Below are 22031 nucleotides of genomic sequence, written 5' to 3' on the forward strand. Positions count from 1 at the left end.
GCGGCTTCTAATCTCCCCCAAATGAAACACCAGTGTCACAAATCTAATAATTCGAGTTCTGTGCCCAACAGGGTGCTACAGCTCACCACGTGGCAACACACATTTTCTGCTAACAGAATGGCAGCCTGCCAGCAGCATATTCTGAGTTACCGGGTTTCAGTATGATGCCGGTTGGCACAAGTTTCAATCCTCTTATCAAAATGCGCCCAGCCATGCTCATAATGAAATGTTTCACTTCTCTTAAATGTCCCTTCTCCAGCCCCCTGTCCACCTACTCAAAAAAGTGAGGATGAACAGAAACTGTATCAAGGATGAAACTTTTCCTTCTCATCCCTGTGCCCCAGATTAACCTAACAAAAGCTGCTCCCCAACTCACCAGTTTTTCTCTAAAACTTTCCTCATCTCCATCTTTCCTGGCACCCATTTCCTCCCTGAGTCTTCCCCTTTCTCAAAGACCTAAGTCAAGCAAATCCTCACGCCAGAAAAATAATACTGGCTTTAGCCACTTCCCTTCCAAAAGGGAAACGTTTTTGGTCCCACGAAGCCTTGCAAGGTGAGTGACTAAGTGTCTCGATTTGTCGGGGACTGAGGCGGCTCCCGGGAGGCAGGGCTTCCAGGGTTCAAAACCGGGCAGTCCTGGGCCAGCCGGACGGACCGCGAGCCGGACACACGTGGGGCTTTGGGGAAGCAGCGCCTAAGACAGGCCGAGAAGGAGGCTCCGGAATTCCCTCACGGGAGGATATTACGGCGCGCAGGGCCGCGCAAACCTTCCCTGTCCCGGCAGCAAAGGAAACTGAGGCACCGCGAAGGCCGCGGCGGAGTCTGTCGCCCGACCCTGCCGCCCCTTTGTCCCGGGGGCCCCCTTCTCTCCCCCGGTCCCGCACCGCCCCTGCCCGATTCCTCCCCCTCCCCCAGCGGGCACGGCTGACGCGGCCCGGGAGGAATGCGCTTCCGGAGGGAGAGGGCGGCGGCGGCGGCCTGAGGAGCGGGATCGCCGCGCCTGGGAGGCGGTGCCGCGGGGGTCGTTTCCTGCCGGGAGGCGGCCCCACGCCGTTGAGTCTCCTCCTCCCGCCCGAGAGGAGGAGGCGGAGCCGCCGCCGCCGCGCCCGAGCCCGAGCCCGAGCCCGGGAGGCCAAGCCAGCCCTGGGGACAGGCCGAGCGGGAGCCGCGGAGCACAGGCTGAGCCGACCGCGCGGGCTGGACGCCGCGGGAGAAGGTGGGCCCGGGCGGGCGGCGTGTTCGGTGCGCGGCCGGGCCAGGGCCGCGGGGCAGGCGTGGGGGCCGCGGCCTCGGGGCGGATTCCAGTCGTCGGGCGGGGGAGGAAGTCGGGCCGCGCCCGCTCCCGGACCTTCCCGGCCGGGGGGCGTCGGAGGGCGCTGGCCTGCCCGGGCTCTGCCCCCACTCCCGAGCCGCGGTCGCGGAGGCCCGGGGCCGGGACCCTCCGCTCGGACGCCGGCCGTGGGCACTACCCCGCGGGCTAGGCGCGGACGAGCCTCCGCGGGCCGGAGTCCGGGGAGCGGCCTTGACCCCGGCTGCCCCGAGACGCCGGCTGCCGGGCCTCCACGCCGGCTGCCGGGCCTCCACGCGGGGACCACTCACCCCCGGCTCCAGTTCTGCGCCTGGGGCGTCGCTGAGCCGTCGGGAAACGGGGCGCGGGGTCGGCGCGTCCTGTGGGCCCTTTCCCCTAATGCTGGGTGTAGACGCCGCGGCGGTGTCCAGGGCTAATGCCCGACCTGTGCCTGATTCGTGCCGTTCCTTATGCTTCAGAACAAGTTGAATTTTCAAGAATGCTAGTATTTAATGCTTGAGCAATTTTTGTTTCATCAGATTTGTGCTTTTGAGTCAAAACCTAGCGCTAGTAAATTACGCTCTTTAAGGTTCCAATTCCCCATCTGTAAAATGGGAACAATACCTACACTAATAATAAAACTAGTAACTGTTATAATAACGACAGTAAGGGCCAAGCTTAGCTCTACGCACTTTACCTTTATTTTCTCGTTTAATACCGGAACCGGTCCGACGAGGTAGGTGCCGTTTTTATCCCTGTTTTACAAATGAAGAAACTGAGGCACAGGGAGTGTAGGTGGTCATCCACCTGTATGAAGACAACCCGTGGGGTCTAGCAACCCATGTTTGAACCACAAGTAACTTTGCAAAAGTGCAGTGTAGTGAAAAGCAAATGTAAAATGGAAGACACCTAGAGTAGATGCTCAATAAATATTAACTCCTTTTCTTTCCTTCTTGGTATATTAAAAAGATTTTTTAAAAAGTCTCAGCATGTGATTGGTAATGTTATTAGTAAGGTTTCTTTGGATCTGCGTTCCACAAATAGGTGGGTAGAATTACTGGATTATTTTTTATTGTTGTTTTGATTGTACAAAAATAACAAATGCTTATTGAATTTTGATTAGGCATCTTTCTTAAACTACATCTAGCCTTTACAATAGGTTGTGTAATAGACCACTTTAGAAATGACTAAGGGATTTTAGTTGCAAGTTACCTCTTCTAGCTTTGTGGACATCTAGGCCCACGGGGTCGGGGCTTACTTAAGAGTCCCACTAAAATGTTCTATTTGAAAGTAATTTTAGTTCATTGATTGATAATAAATGAGGGACTGAAGATGATTAACTGATAAATAGAAAACACATGAAACAAATCAATATTTTGGTTACAGGTGTTTGAAGAGAAAGCCATTTGACTCACCCTAAAATTCATTCCCTAGTTAAGAAGACAAGGGGATGTGGTTAATACTTCACTCTTGTGAATAGAAAGCAAACAAACTCCAAATTAAGTCATGTATGTTGACTTCACAGGCCTAAAACGTTAAGTTTTTGTAATGTCGATTCTTTTTAAAAGAATGTTAAGTTCTCTATTAAGATTATTTTCCCAATATTCTGTGTGTGCACAGAATAGAATAGAATCAGCAGTATTGAAAATCACTGGATTTAGGTGGCTTTCTCCTCAACTTTCTGGTCAGTATAATTAAAAGCTGCCCCAGATTAGCATCACTGAATGACCATGTAGTTCTATATTGGGGTCGATAAATTCCTAACTCCTGGAGAAACTCTGGGGACATCTGGTCACTTTAAAAAATAGTGAAAATTAACAGTTTCAGGTGGTGCTAGTTTTCATGGAATGCTTGCCGCTTAATAGCTTCATTGCTTGGCCTCTTGCCAAATTGTGGCTTACAGCGTCAGGGGTAATATAATATTGTATCTGAAGAAAATATATATTTTAAAAATCATTTTGTGAGTGCACTGGTTTTGTTCTTAAGTACTCTGCTGGAGTGATGAGATGAAACATCTAACTGGTAAAAGCTTCAGAACTTTGAAGTTCTGAGAATTGTGATTTCTGAACGTGTATCAAGCTGAATTAGTATCTGAGAGGATTCATGTGGACTGATTTCCCCACTCTGCATGGAGAGTTAGGAGCTGTCAGGTTGTCAGTAGAATTCTAGAAGATCATATTGTGCCAATATGTAAATATCTTTTATTGTGTTAGCAGGTCTATTCTGACTGGTTATATGTTGTGGGATTTTTGTCCTTTTATATTGCTATTGCAGAGGTGGGAGTCGGGGTCCGGAGGGTGGGCTTATAGGAGTATGAGTAGGGAAGAGTACATTAGTCTTCAGAACCCTGAAATAATAGCAGTATCTATAGCTGTAGAAAACTGAAAAAATTGGGTGTATCTAGGTTACAGGAGGTGCAGTCCGTGAAACCCCCAGAACATTAGCAGCCTTCAAATATGTCAGTAGATGGGTGAAAAAAATGTGGTATCCCTTGTTCAGGAGCTGTATGCAAAAGGAGCTAAACTGTACTTTGTAAATTTCACATCTTTTTAAAGATGTCTAATTATTAGACTTTTACAGAGTTTTATTTATAAAATAATTTTTAAAAAAAGCCTCTAAGCTTTATTTTGGGTTTGTGGCTTTGGAAGATAGGGTTAAGGTTAGCTATATTTAGCAGTATGCTAAAGCGTGTGTATATCATCTCATCATGAAATGTGTGTATGTGAGTGAAAAACTGCTTCAAATATACATAGTACATACATGTATAAACACACAATTATAGGACTAATTTCGGTAAACAGTCTCCAAAGTACAGCTTCCTGGACCCCAGGGATGTATAAAATAACTCACTGGAGTGTAGGAAGAAAATATTAGACTTAATTTTATATATATTTTTTAAACTCATATTTTAAAGTTTAAACTTTTATTATGGTTTATAATATCCTACTGTATTGCTGTAGAAGTACATGTATTTTAATTGGTAAGTAAGTACATGTTTTGGAGTACATGTATGCTCAAGTTTTTTTTTTTAATAATAAAGGTGAGTATTAAAAAGTTTTGGAGATCCTTGGTGTGGGGATGCCTTGGGTGGGGCTACGAGGACTACTTATTTCGGAGGGAGGACGGGTCAGACCTGGTGTCCGAGGTAAGAGAGGAGAAAGGAACTGAAGTGGCCCGGGCCTCTGCTTAAGAGGTGCGCTTGGCCGAGGCAGGCAGCGCAACCACAAGGGGGTGGTGCTGGTCGCCTGGAGGGAGGGGAGTGCTGAACTCATCCTGCTGAGACAGCTGGGGTGTAGTGGAATATGCCCATTGCGAGCTCAAAACCAGCAGTCGGGCTGGGAGACTGAGATTGGGGAATTCCTCATCTGTTAGTACTGGTTGACTCTCTAGGCTGCAGATGAAAATACTGGAGAGCGTGTAGAGTGAAAAGGGGCCGCGGAGAGGCCCTGGGAACACTTTCACAGTCAAGGGCCGGGTGAAGGAAAAGGAATCTAGAAAAGCATTTTCCTTCCCCAATTTGTTTGAATTTCTGATTCCTTCGTATGACAGCTAAGTGAGTGACCTGGGTATTTTCAGGGATTTCCTGTGATGGGCATGTTTGAGGTGAAGAGAGAAGCATCATTAGGTAAGCGGTTGGATGCAGCAAAGGCTTCTTGATTGGGGAACTTGGGTTTTGGGCAAGCTGGGCCTGAACTTCTCTGGGACGATTGTTGGAACACCTCACCTGGAAAGGGCTTTGGTTTCTGCATCTGCACCATAAAGTGGTCTCTTGGTTTCTCTCTCTGTGTCACCGAAGAGCTGAAGGCCAGCTGTTGCATGACCTGGCCCTGCAGAGTGCAGGTCTTCCCTCTCCCGTGAGCAGCCATCCTCTCCTGCCCTTCACCCCAGAGGATAGGTGCTGTGCCAAGTCGTGGCTTTGAGAGGGCTGCCAGTGCTGGCGAGCCAAGTGGGTTACTGTTAGCTGTCTGTCCGGGTGGAGCTCTGTTGTCCATGCCTTTTTTTAAAAAAATAAATTCATTTATTTATTTTTGGCTGCGTTGGGTCTTTGTTGCTGCGCGCGGGCTTTCTCTAGTTGCAGCGAGCGGGGGCTACTCTTCGTTGCAGTGTGCGGGCTTCTCACTGTGGTGGCTTCTCTTGTTGCGGAGCACGGGCTCGAGGCATGCAGGCTCAGTAGTTGTGGCATGCGGGCTCAGTAGTTGTGGCTTGCGGGCTTTAGAGTGCAGGCTCAGTAGTTGTGGCGCACGGGCTTAGTTGCTCCGCGGCATGTGGGATCTTCCCGGACCAGGGCTCGAACCCGTGTCCTCTGCATTGGCAGATGAATTCTTAACCACTGTGCCATCAGGGAAGTCCCGTCCATGACATTTTAATCCATCAGTGTACTGAGTGCCACTTCCCTGAGCAGTGCAGTGCTGAGTGGGTGTAGATCGAGGAGTTGACCTGCACCTTGCTGTTGAGGATACTGTCTAGTTGGGACAAGTTGTGTTCAATCTAGGGAAACATAGCAAATACCACAGAATGTTTTACACAAGGTACTGTACCAGGTAATATTCTCTAATAGATTTTGAGGAAAAGATCAGCATTGGCTTAAGTGGTTTTGGAAGGCTGTGTAGAGGAGCTTGGAATGGTATGACCAAAGAGACAGGTGACAGATGTGACATGGTCAAAGGACAGTATAGTTAGAAGGGAGAATACAGTCTAATTTAGCAAATAAATATTGCTTGACTACTTTGATATATAATCATACATATATAAGTATATATACATTTATAGTATAAATATATATAAATGAAGGCTGTGTAAAATGAAGGCCTGGATTCTTGCCCTCCAGCTCTAGTCCAGTGTGGTTCACAGACACTGATTACAATCAGTTATAATAGAAATTTGAATTAAAACAACACTGTGTTATTGAGCATCACTGAAGGTTTGTCATTTACTGCGCTAGACACTATCAAGAATATCTTTTGGGACAAAAAAAGGAGTAGTTAATTCGCTTATGGTGGTTGGTAAAGAGATTAAGAGCCAATGAAGGCTAAAAATATTTCAGAAAGGTAGAAAAAAATTAGTATTTTGTTGTAGGGAATGTAGTTTCAGTGGAGTGATGAGGAAAGCATTTATATGAAAAATTGTGTACCACTTGATGTGTGGAGGTCACATTTCCATGTACAAATGTTTATTGAATGAATCTGTAAATAACAAGCTTTCATAGTCTGTGAAATTAGGAATAATTACCTCCAATATTTTATAGTTCATTATTTATTTCAGATAGTAATTTCTTTGCTTCTCAGAAGGCATGATGGTGGGTCATATTTGATTGTTGGAGGAAGAGATTGTAGTTTTAAAAGTTGCATTTAGTATTATGTTATTTTAGGAAAGCACAACAGAAACACAATAGGGAGTGGATTTGTGCTTACTAAAGAAGCATGGTTTAAACAGATTTCGAACCATTAATTAAGTAGTCACTCAGGTTCTTATGTTTAGAAGGCAGTGAATGAGTTGAAGCAGTAATCAAGTAAGCTGTGATCTGTAGGTCACTGTAAAGATATTTGTTTTACATTCATGGTAATATTTTATCCTTGCAATAGTTCTAAGGTAGACATTATTCCCAACATAGTGCTGAGTAAAAGTGAGAAATTGATTTCTACCTATATTTAGTTAGGCTTTAAAACATTTATCCTCTCTCTCTCTCTCTCTCTCTCTCTTTCTCTCTCTCTCTTTCTCTCTCTCTATATATATTTAAAATATATTCAGCACTATGTTTGTTTCAATCCAGTACAGGGCAGAGAAGAGATGTGACAAAAGATATGGTCAAAATTTATTAAAGTTTTGATCAAGTAAGAATTTTGGAGTGATCTACCTAAAAAGTAGATAAAATTACACAAGGGAACATAACTTACAATTCTCCTTAATTGAAATTATGTGGAACAAATCTTGCTTTTAAGTGGTTTTTGATACCATTAGTTAAGGTGGTAAACTTTTTTCTGCTAGCTCCATTCATAGTTATCTTTGTAAACTTGTCCCAAAGTAAAATTTCTCAACCAAAGCAGTTGCTAACTTACGCTTCTTTTCCCTTCACAGGGAAAGGCAAAATCTATTAGACATGGCCAAGTATAAAGAAGGAACAGCTCACTAGTCTGGTTTGAAATATGTCAATTGCTGGGTAGTATCTGTTGAGTGGAAGGAGGATCTCCGAAGAATTAAGTTCAGGCAACTTTTCATGCTCGTTTTGGATCAGCCCTTAATATTATGCCTTAATAGCTTTGTTTAAAGTGTTTATTTTTTGCTTGTATTTTAAGTCCTTTTGCAGTCTTTGAGTTTATTTTGTGCCCCTTGACCAGTTTTTGGAATTTAATGCTTAATTCATTTTTTTTTTTTTCGGTCCTCATGTAAAGGCTATAACCTTTTTGATAGGGGAGGTGGTGGTGGTATACCAGTTATCTACTTATTGGATCACTATTGGCTGTATCATAATGTTTCTAATTGCCTTGACTTACTTTGAATTCCCTGTGGTCAAGCCTGCTCTTCCTGGCATGTTGATTCTGTTCCTCATGTGTCTGAGTTTTACAGAGGATTTCAACTTAAATTTCCTTCCTTATCTCTGTATACTTTTCCTCTAGTTTTGTGGTTTTACTGTTTCTGATTGCAATAAAATCTATTAGAGATTTTCTAAATTCCTTGAAGAGCATAATGTGTTCATTCTCCTTTTTTCTTCAGAGAAGATTCTTCATTTTCTTTCTACTTTTTCTGCTGTAGAAATTTTTCTTAGATGTTCAGTTCCATGCCCTTACGTCTCCCCACTTCCAGCTTCTTTATCTTTGAGGCTTTTTATCTGCCCACTAGAAGTATGTCCATTCTTTATCTTTCCGTTGCAGTGTGTGGTGGGTGGTGATGATTGATTTCCATGTTCTCATTTTCCTGGAGAAGGTGGGTAGAGTAGTCACTTGTGATGAATTTTGTTCTGTTACTCTGTCATAAAAGTATTAGCCCTGTTCTCAGGTTTCAGATTTTTTTGTAAGCCTGTAGCTTTGGAGCAGTTGAACCTTTGTTGTTGGAACTCAACTCAGGCTGTTACTACCTTTGGGCAAGAAGGGGTCAGTGCTCAAAAAAAGCTTTTTTTTTCTTCTGGGTGGGTGTGAGTAGTGAATTTTAGAAAGTTTTCTACTTCAGACTACTATTTATCGACCACAGTGGGTGGAAAAGGACTTCAAAGGGGGTGTTGTGTCTTTGCCTTGGAGTACTCAACCTCCTCTCTTTCCTGTTCCCTCTCATTTCCCCCTTTCATCTTATCTGCTAAGTTTTGTTAATCATTAATTCTAGCTTATTACTTGGGCCATAAGCACCTCCATGGTCACTACCACGCACCTCTTCCTGCCAGAGAGAGGGGAAAGATGTTTAGTTTTAATTGTTCTTCCTGCAAGGGGGAAAGGTGCTCTTGCCCTGGGGGAATTCATCCCCAAGCTCTCACTCTCAAATTGGCATAGAGAAGAGCGGCCTCTCAGAGTTCCTTCCGTTTACATTCTCCCATCTGCTTGCTCTGTGTGGGGAGAAGCAGGATGAACTGCACAGTAATTCCCTGAGGCTTTCAGCTTGGCTCCGTGTTCCTTTTCTGGACTGTGTTGATTTGTAGATATTAATCTATTATTGGACTATTTTTTTCCTTTTAAAAGCAGATACAGAAAATAGTGATGGTGGTACAGACTTGAGATGAATCTAACCTTATTATAGTTTTAGGAGAGGCTAATAATATATCTCAGTATAGGTATTTGAATCTTTTTCACCAGTAAGGTGAACAGATTTAAAATGTTACGGTATAAAAAAGGAAGCAAGTTCTGTTCTCTGGAAGAGAGTATTTGACTGGTGAGAACCCTTAACCTTTCTTATTGGAAACCTACTTACATTGAAAGCTTGGGCTTTCGAATACTCCTGGGTTCCCAGCTTTGTCATCTGTGTGTCTGGTACGTGGTAGATATGCAATAGGTATTTGTTGACTTGAATTTAATTAGTTGTATTGAATAAAAATTTGTTCTTGTGCAAAGATCTTGTAGGCATAAATCTTTTGTGGATGACTTCCTTTTGTACTATGACCTTTTGGGCATAGTTGGCTTCTGGGCACCAAATTTTAAAACTTGAAGTAAATGTAATAAAAGTAATTTTTCTCTCAAGTGTAATTGTTTAATTTCTACAAATAAAGTACTTATAAAATTTCTGAAGATTTTATCTGTAAATGTAAAAAGAAATGCCAAATGAGTGATTTGTCACATTGTTAAAAACATTAATAGATAATAAGTGTGTATTTAAAAGTTTGAACAGCTCATAAAACCACATTTAACCTTGATGAATAAAGATAAGTTTACAGTGGAGATAAAAGTAATTATGTACAATTTTTGACAAGGGGAACAATTGCACATATTTGAGGTTGTTAACCACTAAAAGCAGATTGTTTCCGGGAGGTGTTTAACATTATTTACTGTTCAAGGGATGAGTTATGACCCTTTAGATAAAATTAAGCATAGTAAGAAATATTAGGATGAAATGCTTTTGTAGGAATGAGACCATAACTTGTGGGTATACTCATGAAATTTGACAGTTAAAATACTTTTGGCCTCCAATCACTTTGAAGGACTAAGAAATAAACTCACAGAACATTTTAAGTCCTTTCCATTTCTGTGCTCTGAGTCACTTCTAACAGTAGAAGGATGTTCTTTTATCTTTAAAATAGTGACTGAGTAGGCCTTCAAAAAATTGTGGTTTAATGGAGCACAAAGTCAGGTCATAGCTTCAGAATTCAGATGGTCTGATTTCAGTTCTACCTGTGCAACTTTGGAGAAGTTGTTTAACCTCTCTGTGGTTTGGTCTTCTCATATATAAAACAAAGGTAATATCATTCCCAACCTTGTAGAGTTACTTAGAGAAAGTAGTTAGCTGCTTTATTTTTATTATTATTGTCATCATTATAGTCCTTTGAAGGTGTTGCAATAAAAGTAAGATAACTTTCTGTTACAAATTACCTTAAATCATCAAAACCTCAGTTACTGTATTACTCTTGTCTGCACCTGGTGCGCCTTGTCCGGCCTCTTCTGAATGAGCAGATCTCATGTTAATTTAAGTAGTCCTCAGTGGGCAGCAGTCCCTGAGCGAACCAAACTGTTATAAGCTTCTGATCCAAGTTTCTCCTGTATCTTTTCAGGGCAGTTTCCTTCTTTCTTTTTGCCTCTGCTAGATTTGCTTCCCCATGACAGAAGAAGCCTCAAGTCATTCTTCCTTATTTCTATTTGTATTAGGTATGTTATCCTCCACCCTGATCTTTTTTTAAGGTGATTCGTGATACTAACATTCAGAAATATCTGTGCTTTATCTAATGTAGTAATAAAAAGCACTGAGGTTTTGCTGCTTTTATTGTTTTACATACAATTTGTTCTAAATATAATTGTTAGAAAGTAGAATAATCCTACTTAAATGTGGAACTGAAAATATTATCTAATTATACTTAACATAATTAGTATCTAATTAATATAATAATTAGCATCTGATTAACCTTATTATATACAGTATAAGGTTTTGATGTCATATCAAAATAATATTTGGCTATAAAAATCAATCTTAATCTATTGTTCGCAGTTGTGTTCTTTCTAACCCTTACACTTTATCCTTTCTTCCATATCTTGTGTTTCACGTAACATGGGTCAATTCAGAGTTTTCGGTTATAATTATGATCGAAAAAAAGCAAAACATTCAAACATGGTTACTTTTAAAAAAAATTTTTTTTAATTGGGGTATAGTTGTTCTACAGTGTTGTGTTAGTTTCTGCTGTACAGCGAAGTGGAGTTCCCTGTGCCGTACAGCAGGTTCTTGTTAGTTATCTATTTTATACATATTAGTTAGTGTATGTATGTCAATCCCGATCTCCCAATCCATCCCACCCACCCTTTCCCCCCTTGGTGTCCATATGTTTGTTCTCTACGTCTTTGTGTCTATTTCTGCCTTGCAGACAGGTTCATCTGTACCATTTTTCTAGATTCCACATATGTGCATTAATATACAATACTTGTTTTTCTCTTTCTGACTTACTTCACTCGGTATGACAGTCTCTAGGTCCATCCATGTCTCTACAAATGACCCAATTTCGTTCCTTTTAAAAACATAGTTACTTCTTTATTGAATCAAGTTGTTGAGCTCCAGCTGTAATGTGTAGTAATAATAACAAGGACCGTCTAGGTAGTGCTTACCATGTGCCAGATGCTGTTTTAAATGCTTTATGTTTACAACTCATTTAAACTTCACGTAACCCCTGTAAGGTAGGAACTACCTTGCCCATTTTAAAGATGAAGAAACCGAGGCACAGATTAAATAACTCCAGTATCACCTACCTAGTTAGGGGTTGATCAGAGGTTTCAGCCCGAGCATCTGGCTCCACAGTCCACACTCTGAACTCTGCTACGCCTTAGCAAACAGTGGTGGGCACAGCACAGCACTCTTCTTGCCCTTGTTAAGCTTTTGTTTTTTTTGGATACCTCAGAGTATCTGCAGTTATCTTTAGATTCTTTATTTATTAAATATTAAGATACCGTGCTAGGTACAGAGGACATGGAGACTTGACTTCTAGAAGATGACAATTAATAAGGCAGGTCAGCCTTACTACACATCTATAGTAGATGGGTAAGAGCTACATACATCTTAAATACTAAATCTTTTGGACAGAGGTTGTTGGTGTTTGTCTTAATATATGTGTATGTCTGTATGTGAGTCAGCCAGCTTAACTCCCCTCCCCAGTTCTTGCCATCATTGAGGCTCTCAGGAGTTAGTGCAGGTGATACTTCTCACATTCTGGTCTAACACTTTTCTGGCTCTTTCAACTCCCGTGGCTTTGAGCTCTGAACTAGAAACCTCTTCTGTCCTCCTCACTTCCTCCTGGCCTCCTGTGGGTCCCGCCGCTGCTGCGCAGAGCAGTTGTGTGACTCACTCCGGCTGACTGCATCTTGCCTCAAGTGCTTCTGTCTTTTCAATCCCTGGGGCTTCTCCAACAAGCCCTGTCTGTCCATAGGATAAGAAGCTGGCAGCAGCCTTCTGGGCTGCTGCACTGTTGTTCTTGGAAGTGTAGGGCAGCTCATGCCCTTGGGGCAGACTTCTACCTGTGGGGACTCAAACTGACAGACGTGTCTTCACGGTGATCCTCCTCTGGACACACTTTCTACAGTTGTCCCTGGTATTCTAGGGGGACTGATTCCAGGACACGTCCCGTCTGCCCCACCCCCAACCAAATCCACAGAGGCTCAGGTCTCTCATACGATGGTGTAGTATTTGCATGTAACCTATGCACTTCCTCACGTACACTTTATATCACCTCTAGATGACTTATAATACCTAATAAAATGTAAATACTATGTAAATAGTTGCCTGTGCAGGGCACATTCAAGTTTTGCTTTTTGGAACTTTCTGGAATTAAAATTTTTTTTCCATCTGTCATTGGTTGAATCCACCAATGGAACCTATGGATTCAGGGGGTGAACTGTATACACGTCTCAGAACTTCTCAGTAAGACCAAGCCCCCAGGCACCGACTGCGGTAGCTAAAGCGCCCTGGCCTTTTCTCCTCTTGGCGTGCTCTCTTCAGCACCTCTCTGGTTCCCAGGTCACCTTCCAAGTGAGCTGCTAGCACACATGCTTTTATCTCAGGCTCCGCTTTGGGAACAAATCCCAGCTAAACCAGTTCCCATAGCTGTCTCCTCACCTAGACCTTTTACCCAACACTGCCTGACCCTGAAACGTTACACCCGGCTCTTTAGCCCCTTTCTCTCACCCCTGATCAGCCCCTGATCTCTAGGCCTTGGACTCTGTCGTCTTCTCTTTGTTGATGTTTGTCAGCACTGCCACCGCTGTGACCCCTTCCTCCTCTGGGCACTTGCTCTGTAAACAATGGAATTAATTCAGCAGTTTCAAATTGGAGTTTAAGGACCCATGGGAGGTAGGCTCAGCGATTTTTGAGTGTTTCTACAAGAATTTTTAAAAATTTTGGGCTTTTGTGCAAATAATTATAATAATAAACAACCAGTATGTGGATTATCTGGTTGACCACCTTCTAACTGAGTGTGAGTGTGTGTGTGTGTGTGTGTGTATATATATATATATATATATATGTATGTTATTTCAGTGCCTATGTTTGTGTGTGTTTGTGTAAGTGAATTTTGGTTCATAATGTACAAGAGCCTGGAGCATGAGGCATTTTATATCTAGCTGCAAGTTGGCTTGCATATACTTAAGTGAATTGAAAATTGTTATCCCTAGGGTATCTACAGTAACTGTTTGCTATTTAAAGAGGGTCTGCATAGTAACTAATTCTGAGAAACTCTTCTTTCCTGGGCTTCTAAATAACGTCCAAGAAAAATGTCATACAGTTTAACGTATTTCAGCAAAAGTTTTTGAGCATTGATTTTATGCCAAGTGCTTCTAGGTCCTGTGTTCTTGGTGCTTAGAACCTGTCAGGGCAGACACTTAACAGGTAGTTTCAGGTGAGATGAGTGTTAGAAATGTGTCTTTATAATTAGGGTGTCCGGCACCTGCTGGACCCTCAGCATTGCTCTATAATCCTGTTGCATCTTCTTGATTTTCTTCAGTCTCCCAACTCCCCTCTCCCCTTTTCTCCCAGCACTTGTCCTTGCTTCCTATTTCAGGAAAAAACGTGAGCTGTCATGCGTGAACTCGCTCAGCTTTTTACCCCCTGCCCTGACTTAGAGAAAGATGCTGCGCCTCTATTCAGGGGAATATGCCCCTTGTGCTGCCCGCCTCTTTGCTCCAGGGGGCCCTGGCTCCATCACTGTCTTCCTGTCTGCCTGCAGCTCTCCTCTCTCATTAGTATTCTTTTCTTCACAATCTCAACCATCTTCATAATTTCATTGCCATCCACAACTCTTGGGTATGTATCTCTAACCCTGAATTCCTGAAAGCTAGGCCCATAGGACTTAATTTCCCAGTTTGTATCTTTCCTAGATTTCACAAAGGCCTTTCACATTCGACATTTCTAAATCAAAATCAGTACTTTCTCCCCTAACTCCGTTCTCCTTCTGTCTTCTTCATTTGAAAGTGATGATTCCCTTCTTCTCTCACCCTACCTTATCTAAGCAACCATCTTCCTTATCTAAGCAACCCTCAGATCCCTCCTAATCACTGATTTGTCTTCTTATCCATTGTTACTCTGAAACCTCAGCAGTAAATTTTGTACCTGTCCAGTAGCTCCTGTCTTGCCATTCATCCCCTACCCCAGTGATTTTCTGCCACTTACATGTTGTCATGTTACTACCCTGTGCCATTTTTTTCCAGCTTCCTTGCTACATGTAGAATAGAATCTAAACTCTTAGCATGAATGGCATTTAAGGCTCTCTGTAACCTGACTGTAACCTCCTGCTTTGCTGGTCTCGGTTTCTGTTATTTCCAGCTTATAATTTAAGTCTCAGAAATACCTAAGTACTTTAAGATTCTTTTTGGCCTTTATGATATTTTAAGATTTTAACATAATTCATACTTACTGTAGAAAATTACAGGGATAAAATAATCACTCATCCCACTGACCAGATTTAACTGCAAATAACATATAAATACATTTTTTTCTGTAGTCTTTTTTCTGTAAAGCTAGAGCAAATCAATTCCAGTTTGCGGGGAGAGAGAGAAGTCACCCAAACGTGTATGTTTAGTAATAAGATTGGAAAGACGCTATTACAGTTCTTCTCAGGACTCCGTGGCCTTGCATGTGCAGACCTTTTGCCTGGGGTGTTTCTCTGCAGTGCCTACCCGTTTCCTATGAGGCTGCGGTTTGAACCTCCCTGAAGCTTCTGAACTTGCCCCGGCAGATTTTGGCATCCTCAGTGCACTTTGTCCTTATCTTCATTATAGAAACCAGCATATCACATTGTAATTATTTGTATTTTTTGTCTTCGAACTGAAAATTCCTTGAGACAGCGATCTTTGTATCTCCAGTAGGGCACAGAGCCTGACAGGGTTGGCAGAGGAAGCACATCCAGAGGTAAGGGAGAAGCCAGTAAAGTTCATGGGAATAGAGCATGTTAAGAAGGAACAGTGAGGTGTAGTCAGTGTTGCTGTGTAAGTTCTTTGGGTGGTAAACTGATGTATGTCCCCAGGTACGTTTTGTAGGCAGGCACTAAAGTTTTGAATGAATGAATGGATGGATGGATGCAGAGAGTAGGATAGGCCTGGGAAGTTTTCTTTTTCAAGAGCAGTTTCACATGCAGATACCCAGTTACACAGGTGGAGGAGGGAGACGGAGACCCAGGTAGACAACTATTTCTAGACCTTTGATCATGAAGACGGTGAAAGTTAAGATGAGGACAGGACCTGAAGGCATCTCTCCCTGGTGGCCTCTCCTCAGGAGCTGTTCTGTGTGGAGTGCTCCTGGGGGGAGACTCCGCGGGTCACCTTTCTCAGCCTGAGAGTCACCTGGGCCCCACCTCCCAGGATAGGGGTTTTCAGGCCTGGCGTTCTCCCGGGACCACACACTGACCGGTGCTGCCTCAGGGCCTCTGGAAGTCTCCGGAGCTCTTGGGTGCCGTCCTTCCTCCCTGCCCCCTCGCCCCACTGCCTCTCTGCTGCCTGCTCTCCTCAGGGCCCTCCTCGCTGCTCTTGTCTCTGCCCGGCCAGCCTCGTGCCTTTCCTTTATCCCTAACTGCCGCCGTCTTCCGTCTCCTAGGGCTTCTCTGCTTCCCGGAGAGAAAGCCTGGCCTTTGCACGCCTGGCCGCCGCCCTGGCGGGGCTGCTGCTGGCCTCGGGCTGCCCTCGCCGCTGTGTGCTGCCTGATTCCTCAGAAGGCTGGTCTTGGGCGCATCAAGGTTTATAGAAGGAAAAGAAAAATGGCATTAAAGTAGTATTTTAAAGCTACGGGACCTAAGAATGTTAAACTTTTTCTGCTACCAAATAACTTTATCTTAGTGGTGCTTCTCTGAGTTGTGTAACATTTTAAAGGTTTCCCGAGGTAGTCTAGTGGTCCTTAAGGTGACCTGAGTTGAATCCTGAAGACACACGTGTCAGAGTCCATATATGGACCAAATATCTGTTCTGTTCTCTTTGTGTAGAAACTGCCCAGATGTTCCATTCATCACAGTCATGCATTTCTTCGAGCGTCTTGCTGTTCCAGGTCCTTTTAATCATAGCTTTGGAATTGATAACATCATTTGAATTGTTCAGAATTAGAGTCTGCGTGGATTTTTTACACATTGAACCTTTTAGTCAGGCCTTAAAAGGTAAACTGTCAGGCATTTCACACTTCAGTGACCTGGCTTTTGTTGGGCTTTTGGATGCAGTCACAAGTAATAACGTAAGCAGAACCGTGGCATAACAGGACTGGCTGCTCTGAGCACGGTTGCAAAGTGGATGACTGTGCAAGTTATTCATACTGCTTTTCTTTGGGAAACCGGAAAATGGGAGCAGCATCTGACAGAGGAAACCCAGTATCCCAGGGGTGCTCAGAGCATAACTTCAAAGCATTTTCCTGGAGCTGTGGGACTGTGTCCTGGAGCACAGCCCTTGAAAATGAGGGGTTTTGAAAGAAATTTTTTTTTCTTATTAAAGGAAGTACACCAAGAAAGAAAAAAATTCCACACAGTACCCTGCCGTAGTTGTTTTTACTAAGAAAGTGAAAAGAAGAAAACGCTACAACAATTTAAAAACAAATGAACCCATTGTCTTTATATTATGCTTATAACTCTGTCATCTCCAGGATTCTTTGGTTACTTTATACATTTATATACTGTTATTTTTACATACCTGTCATCTTAATGTGTTCTTTGCATCCAAAAGTTATTCTGTAAACCTTTTGATGTTACTACATTTTATTCTTTTGACTCTAGTACTCCATCAAGTTGACACGGTTAGCCCTTTCCCCATCATTCTAGAGGACGTTGGCACTTTTGTCTGTTATAAACATGCTAGAGTCTATACTGAAAGTGTATGTGCATGTGTATCACTTTTTATATTTTAAATTATTAGGATGAATTCCTAGTAGCTCGTTTACTAAGTCAGAGGGTAGAAACAGTTTTAATGCTTTTTGATATAGATTGTTAAATTATTTTCCCCCAAGTTATACCAGTTTACAGCCATTTCTGGTCTCTCTTAGCCATCTGCGGTAAGTCTTTGTTCTGTTGTTTTGTTGGGTTAAAAAACTTTTTATTCTCCTGCTTGCTGGTTTACCTTATATTGCTTTAATTTATATTTCTTTGCTAAGTAGTAAAGCTAAACTTTGCTTGGTGGGGGGGTGTTATATTTGCCTTTGGTTTTTTTGCATTCCTGTGGAAGGGGCAGGTGTTCATGCATAATTATCAGACTGGCTGCTAGTCCAAGAGCAGTAAAAGTAGTTAAGGGATAGGGTCAGCGACCTGTGGCTATAGCCGTCTTTGACCAGCTCTGGTAAGGTATAGATTGATGTTGTGAAAACTTTGATTCACAGAAAGCAGTTACATACCTCATGGTTGGAGTGTGAGGTATCCTGCTTGGTATACAGACTCTTACTTCATTTTTCTTTAGAGATTCCAAAGGACACTTAAGCCTCTTTCAGGTCTTCTTATGTCCCTCTCCCCCACTTTTGTGTAGTTTGTAGATCTAGAAATTGTAGGAAATTGAACTGAATATTTTACTAATTCCATGCACAGAAGTTGATTTTCTTAAGAAATAGTTACAGGACATCAAACTCAAAAATTGAGCTGGGGCCTTGTGCAGGATGTTGGTCTTAGCCTTAGGAGAAATAAAAACGATTGAAAAGTTGTAAGCAAGGGGATGACATGGTCAGGATTTTTACAGGTTCACTCAAACTAACACTCAGTGTTGAGGTAACTGAGGCATAGGGATATGCCTGCTTGGCCCCCTCGAGTCACAGGAGGTAATAGAGATTCCATGGGACAAAGACTTAATAGCTTTTAGGTGTAGGAATACTTGACACTTTTTGTTTTGAGCACTGTTCATTAAATATTAATGTATAATTGATGTGGAGAAAAGTAGGAGTGGATTCTGGGAATCTGGAGTGGAAGGTGAGGTGCTGGGGGAGAGGTGGATGTTGAGCATGGAGAAGGGCTGGGCAGGAAGATGCCTTTACACTTATAAATTAGCGGACGATCAGGTGCGTGGCAATGATTAGGCTTTATATGTTGTTTTTCCTTAATATAACATGGTACATTTTATATTTCAGATGAATTTACAACTGATTTTCTGGATTGGATTGATCAGTTCAGTTTGCTATGTGTTTGGCCAAGCAGGTAAAAAAAGTTTCATAGTTGTCTTTTCAGTATCTTGTGTCACTTTTTGACCACTTTAGATTCCTGGAAAAACCTACATCCCGTCGTCTTGCTCCTTCTGAAAGCCTTGCTGTGGCCTCACCTCCCTCAGAGTTGAGGGCGGGGCCCTTCCAGTGCCTGCAAGGCCCTTTCTCAGGCTCTCCCCCAGTCACCCAGAGTGACAATGGGAATAGGATGCGCTGCACAGAGCTCTTTGGGGAATATCATAGAGTGTGTAAGTGAGCATAGAGAAAGCAAAGGCGTGTTACATCTTTAGAAGGAAATGAAGTAAATGTGTAGAACAGTGGACTATGAACTCTCCACTACTATCTGAAAGAATGAAAGCAGGAACAGTTGGCTTTCCAGAAGATGTTCTTGCACTTTGATCAAAAGTCTTGCAAAATGTTGGCATCATGTAGGAGAGGAATGAAAAATAAAACTGAAAATATATTTAATCCTCTTATAAACCATGGTGCATCCACATCTGGAATAACGGATGTCCAATTCTGTTCTCCAAATCTCAAAAAATACACTGCATAGAACAATTGTTTGATATTAGGGTGGAAGGACTTAACACACGGAAAAATGAAGAAAGAAACCGTAAGGGACGTTATTGATAAATTTAAATTACATAAAACCAGCAATAACATAAAAAACCAAAGTGTCTGTGTCAAAACACCATCGACAAAATGAGAAACTAAATAGGATTTAATTTCACTTACAGATGTAGAGCTCTAATAAAAACAGATGAACATGATAATAGAAACTTTGCAGAAGATGTAACAGAAAATTTATAAAAGAAATGGCCAGTAAAAATACGAAAAAAAATGAAACCTTCAGTAACTGACAATTAAATTGATGTTCTTATTTATACCTGTTAAATGAATTAAAAAAAATCTTTGCATTAAAAAAGTGTTTCTTGTTGAGGGTATGGTGAAGTGGTGTGTGTACACTGCTTGTGGGAGTGTGCGTTTGAATGTTACTGCTGGAGAGAAGTTGGTGTGTATTGAGAATCTTTAAAAGTTAATACTCTTTGCCTCAGTATTTTTTTTTTTAATTTGTGATAAGGAAATAATCAGAGTTTTACATTATAAGAATGGTCATCAGAGTGGGTGCATATATATATATATGCATGTATGTGTATATATGTGGAGGGTTCGTGTGGCATGTGTGAACTATGCAACTAAAAACAATCTAAATTTATCCATCATTGAAAAGGATACATTAATATAATGGAATATGTAATCATTAAAGCCATGTTATTGAAGAATTTGGAATGAAACATTTGGATTAAGTATAAAAAGTAGTATATAAAATGTATACCCTTGATTTCATTTAAATAATGTCTGTATGCCTGCTTCCTTGCTATTGTTTTATTTATCTGCTTAGAAGAAAGACTGGGAAGAAATATACAAAAAGTGTTAACAGTAGTTATCTCTTAGTGAGCAGGTTTTGAGTGACTTTTAGTTTGTTCTTTATACTTTTACGTATTTTCCAAATTTTTTATAATGACTGTGTGTTACAAAAACATACATTGGAGACAGTCCATATTAGTACTTACCACACGGCAGACGTGCTGATCCTTACACGGATTTAAAGAACCATATGGCGTACTTTGAACACAGACCTGAAAAATCTAGGGGTTGTGGATTGGATGAATGTGGACTTTTCAAGTATTTAACAAACGAAAATGAAAGTGCCTGCTTGAGGGGATGGGGTATGGGCGTGGTGGGGTGAGTTAAATGAAGAGAAATAATACTTTTACCCAGTTGTAAGAACACTCCTGAGAATTAATGACCATCCAACATGAGAGAGCCTGAAATCATGCCTTTGAAAAAAAAAAGGACAAATGTATAGATTAAGGGTACCTAGTCTTTGCTATAGAAGAGAGATAACTGTCTTTTTATGTTTCTCTGTGACAGGATGTTCCAAAATCACCTCTCTCTGGGGGGGGGGTAGGTCTGAATCAGCTTAGTAACGAGGTTCATAGTGTTTATGTTTAACGTTTGTATATGTGGTATTATTTGTCATTGTGATCCAGATTTTTCACTGTTCACTCTCTCTTGAAACTTCAAGTAAAGTGGTCTATTCTTTGTTTCTCCTGACAGATGAAAATAGATGTTTAAAAGCAAATGCCAAATCATGTGGAGAGTGTATACAAGCAGGGCCCAATTGTGGATGGTGCACCAATTCAGTAAGTAAGATTGTTCAAGTCTTCCCATCTATTCTCTAGTCATTTAGTGTTGCCCAAAACTGTATCCTTGGGAAGTGCTCGATGTGACTTTTCACTTCCTCATTGTTGACTGAATAAGCGTCAGCTCTGTGAATTCCTGTGTGATGCTCTGGAGCTGTGCTGCCCAGCACAGGGCATGCTAGGCATATGTGGTGATGTTGAGCACCTGAGATATGGGTGGTCCAAACTGAGAGTTGCCGTCAGCCTTAAATACATACCAGAGATCGAAGACTTAGCATTTCAAGGTTAATGATTTTTGAAATCACTGACATTTTGTATATATTATTAATTTCCCGTTTCTTTTTTTTCTTCCTCTCAGCGTGGCTACTAGACAATTTAAAAATACATACGTAGCTCACCTTTGTAGCGTGCATTGTTTCTGTTGGACAGCTTCCCAAAAACCTCTAGCCATTTCATTGGACTGTTTTAGATTTTTCCCTTTTTTTATGATGGGAGAGGTATACATTAACCTGCCTAATTGTGTTTTAATTAAACTAATATACACTTGATTTGCATCCTAATCAAAGCCCATTGAGGTTAGGCTTTAAATTTTATTCACTCTTGTCATCTCTGTACATTGCTCAACATGGTACCTTCCACAAAGCTTACTGAATATTGAATGGATGAATGAATGAACAGATGAATGCTAAGTTGGTACTGGAGGTAACGGGAAGTCATTTTGAGGGTATATAATTTATTTACAGAGTGAATAATATCAGAAGGTCAAAGGCTTATTGTTTGTTTTTACTCAGGGAGTTGACCCCGCAGTCAAGTGCCTGTTTTGTGGGCGTTACTGGTCAAATGTCAGATATTTCATATGATTTGACATATGAAAGACAAAATGAGAAGTTTTCGTTTTGTTATTTTAAAAATTTTCTACTGGCACCTCCTGTCCTTCTAGAAACGGTATTCTGGAATTAAATTGGAGACAGTGAAGGAAATAGGGAGTGCCTTGAGTTTGTCTCGGACTGGGCTTACTTCACTGAAACGCTTGGTCTTCTTACCTGGAAAATGAGCATGATCTGCCTCCTTTATCTCTGTTCTTACGAGAATCAGATGAACTTAAGGCAGTTTCACGTAGAAGATTGTAATAGTGGTACGTGCTGTTCTCAACAGCAGCGTCCATTTTATGAGGGTTACAGTTCATCTGGGGTTTAGGGTTACCCTAGCCAAACTGTTCTTTCAGTAATTTAGCCATCTTTATGGGATAATTCTTAAACTATTACAGGTATTTGGGGATATCTTCA

General features: G+C 41.7%; 1 protein-coding gene across 1 annotated transcript in view; it reads left to right on the plus strand.

The window, feature by feature from the left end:
* The window catches only part of ITGB1 (integrin subunit beta 1), a 168737-nt gene that overhangs the window by 123716 nt on the left and 22990 nt on the right, over positions 1-22031 (plus strand). The window contains exons 2-4 of the mRNA XM_082847620.1: positions 1196-1216; positions 18467-18533; positions 20660-20745. Of these exons, the coding sequence (XP_082703746.1) occupies positions 18467-18533; positions 20660-20745 (153 nt within the window). The 5' untranslated portion in view covers positions 1196-1216. The remainder of the gene's footprint in view (positions 1-1195; positions 1217-18466; positions 18534-20659; positions 20746-22031) is intronic.

The sequence above is a fragment of the Leucopleurus acutus genome, assembly GCF_964270905.1.
Source record: "Leucopleurus acutus genome assembly, chromosome: 1".
NCBI lineage: Eukaryota > Metazoa > Chordata > Mammalia > Artiodactyla > Delphinidae > Leucopleurus > Leucopleurus acutus.